The 8,864-nt window shown below is 46.3% G+C and overlaps 1 protein-coding gene across 1 annotated transcript; it reads right to left on the bottom strand.

Moving 5' to 3' along the window:
• Nucleotides 1-4,557: 4,557 nt before the first annotated feature.
• On the bottom strand, nucleotides 4,558-8,196 carry DMRTA1 (DMRT like family A1). The gene is made up of 2 exons (XM_082205333.1): nucleotides 7,216-8,196; nucleotides 4,558-5,949 (listed from the first exon to the last, which is right to left on the bottom strand). The coding sequence occupies exons 1-2, from the start codon at nucleotides 7,820-7,822 to the stop codon at nucleotides 5,132-5,134; spliced, it is 1,425 nt and encodes a 474-aa protein (XP_082061459.1). The 5' UTR covers nucleotides 7,823-8,196; the 3' UTR covers nucleotides 4,558-5,131.
• Nucleotides 8,197-8,864: the final 668 nt, after the last annotated feature.

Genomic DNA, 8,864 nt, shown 5'->3' with positions numbered 1-8,864 from the left:
ATCTCTTAATTGATCTGGAAATCAAACACAAAACCTAACAGGTGGGACACCCAATTGGGTTTTTTGGCACCCTGCTCTAGGATTCCTCTGCAGATTTCTCTGCTTCATCTGTAAAAAAGGGCTTATGCTATAACAGTCAATGCCTGAAATGTTGGTTCACGTTTAAGCAATTTAAGAGAGCGGAGACTGTTGTGTTGTGTTTGTTTCATACATGCAGAGACTTAAACTATCCTCACTGCAACTCTCTGCTCACTTCCTTCTCCCACTTACGTTAGGGAAAAGCGCTTGCAGAGAAATAAGAGGCAGGTTTCAGCCAGACGATGGCGCTGACCATGGTACTGTTTATAAACTGTCAGTTTTAACCGAAAGCGACAGCAATGTGGGGAGAAGGAAGAGGCCTTCGATTATGTGCTTTTCTTTTTATCAAACTCATTCAATTTGGGATTTTCCCTTCCTAAGAATGCTTTCAGACTATTTTTTCAGGATAAGCCATTGTCTAAATATGTTCATAATATACATCCATAGACGGATCGATCCTGTTGGGGGTTCACCAAGTTATTTTTCCTAAAATTTACAAAATGCATCACTAATCACCAGATAGTTTTGTGAGAATAAAGGTTGCTATAATTTCTCAGGGAGCTTTACATTTACAGTGGTACCTCGGGTTAAGTACTTAATTCGTTCCAGAGGTCCGTTCTTAACCTGAAACTGTTCTTAACCTGAAGCAACACTTTAGCTAATGGGGCCTCCTGCTGCTGCCGGAGCACGATTTCTGTTCTCATCCTGAAGCAAAGTTCTTAACCTGAAACACTATTTCTGGGTTAGCGGAGTCTGTAACCTGAAGCGTATGTAACCTGAAGTGTATGTAACCTGTAATGGACTCTCGTTCCAACCCTTTGCATGTAATATTTAACCAGGCTAAGGTTTACCCTTCTGGATAAAATGCTAAACTAATGGCTGCCAACTCTTGTCTGTGGTTAACTTTAACTGGATCAAAAAATATAATCCCAGCTCTTATTGGTTTGGGTTTGCTTGTCAAACAAAACACACACACCTCATTTCATTAGTTTCTTAAATTGCAATGAATGTGAGTGGCCACAAGATGGAGATCGCTGGCTTTAGAAGCTAATTCGGTTAAAGGAAGATTTCCACAGAGCTATGAAATGAAGAAGTCCATGGTGTAAGGGGGAATCTGGACATTCATGAGAAAGTTTAATAAATGTATCACAATGGCTGTACACCAGGAACAAGTATTCAGGTTAATAACCCACATTTTTCAACTGGCCCAAAAAGTCAGAGCAAAACTTATGAATAGGGATATAAACGTAGGAATATAAACAGATTTAATCCTAGGTTCTCCGTAAACATGAAGTGCCCTATGGGTAAGAGAAACACCATATTCTGGACTTGTTTACACCCCAGGAGGCCTGACTTTAAGATGACAGCATGGTATCTATTCTGCTACACATGAAATTCAGTCCCAGAATCACTTTGTCTGCAAATGATTTTATAGGGGAGGGAGAGACAGATGAACAAAATATTGCTAATGTATCGCCACCACTAAGTGAAAGTTTCCATAACAAAGTTCTGCTCAAACATAAGAAAGCTCTAGCCTGTAGATCACCAGTGGGCTGTTTTATTTTTATTTTATTTTATTAGTTTTTCAATAGACAGAAAAGATGGGGAAATAAGCAAGCTTCATGAATACTCCTGCACAAACTATTCCACTGACTTTTTCAAGTTCTTTAATAGACACAGAACATACAAGGATGTATCCCTGATCTTTGTCTGAAAAGCTTATGTAAGATGTGGTACACGTAACATGATAAAGAGATTTGTTTTTTTTTCAAAACGCATTGTAAACAAAAATGCTTAGTCTGTTTCATAAAACCTCTTTTTTTATCACACCCTGGGAAATCACCATAGATGGAGAGATGGCTTTCATCCTACTCTGGAGATGGGTTAGATTCCTTATGTGCATATATTTTACTTTCAAGTAGCTTTTGCAGGCCTTACTATCTCTTTATCTCTCTGTATGGATGACAGAGTGAACGCCAAAAATGCAGAAAACTGATTGCTTTCACCAAAGAGTCCTGACAATCCCTTAACATGAACAGTGCTGGATTTATGTATAAATTAAACAAGCTATAGCTTAGGGCCCCACTCTCTGGGGGGGGGCTAAAAATTTAAAGGAAAAAACCTGGATGTACATTTCCAAAATATAAGATAAAAAACAAATAAAACAAAACCTACATACAGCAACAGTGTTTTGTGTTGTGTAGCGTCCTGTTTTGTTATGTTCAAATGGCTTTAGATACCTATGAGGTCCATAAATTACCATATAGCATATATTCAAGACAAAAAACAGTGACAATTTGTTGTTGGAAAAGGACAGCTGGACATATAAAGGTCCCATTACCTTCAGTAGCTTAGGGCCTCATCAAACCTAAATCCAGCCCTGAACATGAATACTCTGCAAGTATAGTATATTCTCTGTATAGCCTCTAACAGTCATTGACAATATTCACTTCTGTAATGTCATAATTTTGGACTTAGGCATTTACGGTATATACATGTTTCTGCCAAATGCTCAAATAACTCCCCGCCCTACACAATTATGCAAGCAGAAACCATTTTTTTAACTGCACCCTATCCCACACAATCAGAGCAGTCACTTTTACCCATTTCAAATTCCCCTATCATTGCATTCATCAGCCATTTAAGGCATGGCACACTTATCAAATATATCAAAGGATGTCACATAGAGGAGGGAGAAAGGTTGTTTTCTGCTGCTCCGGAGAAGCGGACACGGAGCAATGGATCCAAACTACAAGAAAGAAGATTCCACCTAAACATTAGGAAGAACTTCCTGACAGTAAGAGCTGTTCGACAGTGGAATTTGCTGCCAAGGAGTGTGGTGGAGTCTCCTACATTGGAGGTCTTTAAGCAGAGGCTTGACAACCATATGTCAGGAGTGCTCTGATGGTGTTTCCTGCTTGGCAGGGGGTTGGACTCGATGGCCCTTGTGGTTTCTTCCAGCTCTATGATTCTATGATTCTATCTGAAAGCAACTCTGAGCAGACATGGTTTCTATCCAGGCAGCTTACTGGGCTACACATGCTAAGCTTCGGAAGCAGAAATTCTTCATGCGCCTTCAGATCCTGTTCTGACAATGTATAAATAGTGCTTAGCACACTTGCTGCATTTGGATGAAATATGATATGGCCTCATTAGTTCTCTCCTACCCTCTCTCCTCTGGCACAACTGAGAAAAGGAGATCGGAAGACTTAACTTTTGTTTTTAACTAGCTGCAGTTTAGTGTTAGGTTCACACCTAAACAAAGGTTTGCTAAAACATGTCAAATGCAGACCATGGTCTATGATGCTGTCTTGTTTGAAGAAACCAACAGGAAGATTAACCAGCTGAGGGTTCAGGTGGATGCCTAAGCTGGTTAGCTGAAAATCTTAGTGAAAGCTTTAATTTTCCTACTTGCATCCATACTACAGGAAGAAAGATGAGGCTCATTCACACAATGCTAAACTTAAATTGAGCATTACATCCAAACCAGACCATTCTTGTATTTTTTTCATGCCTGGGAACCAAAACCCACATCATAAAAGAGTGCTTGTGCACCCAATTCCTGATCACTTTTGATAGAACAGTTTATTATGCCCGGTATCCAACTGCTCTCAATATCATACATTTAAGATCCTTTTTTTGAATCAAGTGTCTGTATTTGGGGGAAAATATTCCAATTTAAAAACACTGAACACATTAAATATCTAGGGAAAGGACAACAGGGAGTCCAACAGCAAATATGCATTGGATTTCTTCCACGTTTCAACTTCAATCTTCACTCACAACCTCTTAAATGTCACTTTATTTATTTTTTTCTTCCCCAAAAGTATAAACATGAAAAATATGTATACAAAAGCTCATCTTTAAAATCAGTGCTGATTTTAAATTATCTCTTAACAGCTGGTATTCTGGATTTTTCTCAGCTTTCAATCTGTTTTATGTCAAAATAAGGAATCCCATTAAATCCTGCTTAAAAAATAATAATAATAATAAAGCATTAGAAACTACTGATTAGGTAGAGGGGTAACAGTGTTAGTGTGTTGCAGCAAAAAAGACTAAAGGGACTTTGCTAGTTTAAGTTGCCACAAGATTCTTTGTTCTTCTTTGCTTATTTGCTCTTCATTAGCAGAAGGCACTTCTTGGAACTTGGACTTGTATCCAGAGCAGCACTAAATAACCATCAAATAGGACAAGGATTTCCATTTCTGCAACGGGACTTTCTTCCTTTCTGCTCCCCCTGTGCCATCCCCAAATCTGCTCTGGAGGGTTGCGGGGAAACCTAGAATAGATTTAAACAGTGTGCTGAGAAGGAGGAAAAGGGGCGGGGGCAGTGGCGTAGCGTGGGTTGTCAGCACCCAGGGCAAGGCAAGTAATTTGCGCCCCCTAACCCGTGGATTTGCACCCCCTAACCCTAACCCCCAGATGTTGCGCCCAGTGCGGCCGGCCCCCCTGCACCCCCCACGCTACGCCACTGGGCGGGGGAATCCCATTGCACAAGTGAAAACCTTGTAAAAAGGTAAAGGACCCCGGATGGTTAAGTCCAGTCAAAGGCAACTATGGGGTTACGGCACTCATCTCGCTTTCAGGCCAAAGGAGCCGGTGTTTGTCCACAGACAGCTTTCCAGGTCATGTGGCCAGCATGACTAAACTGCTTCTGGCGCAACGGAACACTGTGACGGAAACCAGAGCGCATGGAAACAGTGTTTACCTTCCTGCCGGAGCGGTACCTATTTATCTACTTGCACTGGTGTGCTTTCGAACTGCTAGGTAGGCAGGAGCTGGGATAGAGCAACAGGAGCTCACCCCGTTGTGCGGATTCGAACTGCCAACCTTCTGATCGGCAAGCCCAAGAGGCTCGGTGGTTTAGACCACAGCGCCACCCGCATCCCTTGAAAACCTAGTGTCGATGCGGCAGCTACTTGAGAGCTGCAGTGGATACAAGCCACAAGGTCCAAAAGCAATGACAACCCACTTAAATAAGTACTACCAAAAAAAAATCAAGATTTGATGCATACACTATTTGTGTTCTTCATTGAGTCTAGTGTAGATCTTGCTACTGACAACTGTCTTTATTGGGGAAGTAAGATGCACCTTTGATCATTCCTGAAAAGGAATAGTCCATTGCTGGGTGGAAAGGCAAGGCAGGAAACAGTCCTGTCCTAAGGTAGGATGGCATCATTCCAGGTAAGGCTCTCCCAGGTGGGGAATACGCCACTCTCAAAGGTCCAATTCCCAGTCTAGGGCTTAGACCATAAAGATTCGCCTCATTCCCAAAGGAAGCTGGACTGCTTTGTAGAGGAGAAAAGGCTGATTTATTGCCAAGTGCCCTGACATCGATTCCTAGGAGGCTAAAATCAGAGGCTCGCTGGAGGACGCTGCATCCTGGCAATGGTGAGGTTGCAAGTTCTTGCTTCTGTTCATTCACATTCAGTATCTGCTCTATAGCTTGGACTATGTCTCCTCTGCAGAAATGCAGGACTCTTTCTAATCTGCTTTGCTTGTGATCTGGAAAGACCTTGGTAAGGATATCAAGCGGGTCTCTGCGTCTTGAAGTGCTAGAAGCTGGAGGAGGAGGAGGAGGAGGAGAAGGGATGCTGGAAGTGGAAGCAACAAAGTCCTTGAGACGCTCGCTTTCATTCCCCGATTCCATGTCTGACGAAGACAAAGATGCTGAACTATCGGTGCCTTTTAACGAGTCGTCGGCACCTGAAGGACAAATGGTCATCTCTTTACCTGAAATCTGTGGACCAGAAGAGTTCTCTTTATGGTCTCCAGTAGCTTCAGGGGAAGACTTCAAGGAAGGTATCTGCAAGTAGGCTGCAGAGCTTCTTGGTTCACTGTAGTGAAAGCCGTACTTCTGAATCTTCTCTTCTGCAAAAGAAAATTAGTCATGGAATCATGAGCTTATAAGGCACATCCAATATCCATGTCTCCCTCCTTCTCTCTCACCCCCCCCTTCTGTATTCACAGCTGTGCATCATATAGAGCAGGCATGTCCAAAGCCCGTCTCAGGGGCCTAATCCAGCAGTTTATCTCCTGGGGTAAAATCCGAAAAAGAACTCAAATCCTAAAAAAAAGGTCAACAATTTGAGCATCTTCCTTTGAAAAAAGTTTGGGCACCCCCGATACAGAGGAATTAAAGTGACCACACATCTTTCTCTTTTTTACTGGCATTATATATGCAATGCAATCCCTTTGGAAATGCTATTCATGAGTTAACATACTTAAGAATTAAACTAATAGCACTAGGAGCACAGTCACGCTTACACATGTTGGATTTTCTACACAGCTACCATTTATTGGCCCAGCACTGTATCCATTTATTCTGCACATATGGCAAGACACCCGAGCAGGGCTTCCCACACATACAAGTGCAGCCATGCAACCTGTGCTCTTACTGCAGCTGGAAGTATAAACATGAAAACGTGAAATACCCACTGAGATCTACACAGGTAACGACTTGTGGTTTTGCCAGTTTTAAAAAACTAAACCAAGGATGAGAATCCGCCTTGCAAATAATAAAAATTATTAATACCAGCCCCCCTTGCCTGCAAAAGAAGACAACAGCATTCCCACTTTATTTTTATGTAGTTTCTACTAGAGAAATTCCTGGTGGTTTGCACCTTTAGTCACTACGATTTCCTGTATGAGGGACAGTCTACAGTAGGGTTTCTCAAAAAAAAAAGCGCTCAACAATTTTGGGGTCCGGATTTTTACTTCTTGAAATATGGCAACCCTATGGATCCAACTTACTTGGCCTAAACAATGTTCAGCTGAATGTCAGTAATTTACATCACTGATAGAGAATAGTAACTTCTGGCACTATGCCATAATGAATATCCTGTACTATGCATTGTTTTCGGTAATACTGCATACTGTGCAAGGTATTATGGCTTTCCTAACGATAAGCTTTAGGAATCCAATTTCAATATATGATGCTATGTATTTGGGAGTGTCATGGGAACACCGTAGATGCATTATTATTGAGGCATTTCGTTCTGAATCTGCTAGACTGAGCCAGAGGAGGATGACAGGTTGGTGCCCTGCCTCCCCCTCCCACATTAATCCTGCCCCCCGCCCAGCATCAATCCCTGTCCCCACCCGACCCGTCGCCGTCCATCACCCCCGCAGTCGCACCTCTTCGTCCGCGCGGAACCTCCGGGCAGTGGCCGTGGCGCACGGGCTCCCCTCCTGCGCTCGCGCTCCCCGGTCCGTCTGCGCTCCGTCGAAGGGCAACGGCCGTCGGCAGCGGCGGCGTCTGGCTCCCGGCGCGGGCCTCGCTCTCCTCGTGCGCCTGCTGCCTCCGCAGCGCCACCTGCGCGGCCATGACCCGCTGCCGCTCGGCGATGAGCGCGCACTTGGCGCACGCACAGTCCCGCCAGCGGCAGAAGCGCTTGTGGCCCTTGAGCGCCGACACGACGCCGTGGTTGCGGCAGCGCGCGCACTTGGGCGTGCGAGGGTAGCAGCCGCCGCCGCCGCGCTCCAGCCCCGACGCCCGCGAGAAGGAGCGGCAGCCGCCGCCGCCGCTGTCCCCCGACGGCGACGGGCCGGCGCTGGCAGCGGCGGCAGCAGCAGCCGCTACGGCAGCCGCCGCCGCGCGCACGAAGAGGCTCGGCGGGCGGAGGAAAGAAGGCGGCATGGGCACCCCCGACGGCACGGGCAGCGCCGGAGAAGAAGGGGGCGCCCTGGGCGACGAGGCAGACAGCGCCGGCTGAGGCAGCAGGGGGGAGTTGCCAGTCGCCATGGAGCAGGCGAGACGCGCGTCCTTGCGCGCCAGGCGCACGTCGGAGACTGGAGGGACCCGACGGCCAGAGTCGAAACCTCTCCTGTGCCCGTCGTGCGGGGTCTACACCGTGTGGGCGTGGTCTTCTAGTTGCCACTCCCATTGGCGCGCGGGGAAACTCCCCCGAGGGGAGAGAGAGAGATAGAGAGACGCCCTCGACGGGCGGATTGAAAGGCAAAGGAAGCCTTTCGCAGAAATGACTAGGAATCAGGATTTTTGTTGGGGATGGGAAGGTCTTCCGTTAGGGATGGGGGCAGAACCTCAGTTTGCTATGTATTTTTATTGATTTTGGGGGGCAGCTGCCGCTCCCTGCCCCCCCCCTTGGCTACGCCCATGCTAGGAATATTTCTCCAGCTTGTAGACCAGAGCTTTCCAAATTGTGTACCGCTCACGACTTTGTGTGTCGGCTGCAGTGTGTAGGTGTGTTGTGCAAACGCTCCTCGCCAGAGGGGGATGGGGGACACTGAGTGCCACACTGCAGGGGGTGGCACTTACCCTGGGGCCTGCAGCATGCCCGAGCCACACGGCTCTCCTGGGAGTGATGCTGTGGCTGAGGCACGTGCCCGAAAGGACAGTGTACTGCTTGCATCTGCCCACCGCCTCCCTCTCAGGATACCACCCTACAGCTTGCCCTGCCCCGGCTTGCTGGGACGCAGGTGGCACGGTGGTCTAAACCAATGAGCCTCTTGAGCTTGCCAGTCGGAAGGTCAGTGGTTTGAATCCCCACAATGGGGTGAGCTCCTGTTGCTCTGTCCCAGCTCCTGCCAACCTAGCAGTTCAAAAGCACACCAGTGCAAGTAGATAAATAGGTACTGCTGTGACAGGAAGGTAAACAGTGTTTCCGTGCATTCTGGTTTCCATCATGGTGACCTGTTGCACCAGAAGCAGTTTAGTCTTGCTGGTCACATGACCCAGAAAGCTGTCTGTTGACAAACGCCCGCTCCCTCGGCCTGAAAGAGAGATGAGCACAGCGATCCCTTAGTTGCCTTTGACTGGACTTAAC

This window comes from Podarcis vaucheri (assembly GCF_965113315.1).
Source record: "Podarcis vaucheri genome assembly, chromosome: 17".
Taxonomy (NCBI): Eukaryota; Metazoa; Chordata; class Lepidosauria; order Squamata; family Lacertidae; genus Podarcis; species Podarcis vaucheri.
The sequence above is the reverse complement of the archived record's forward strand: the minus strand, read 5'-3'. Positions and strand labels throughout refer to the sequence as shown.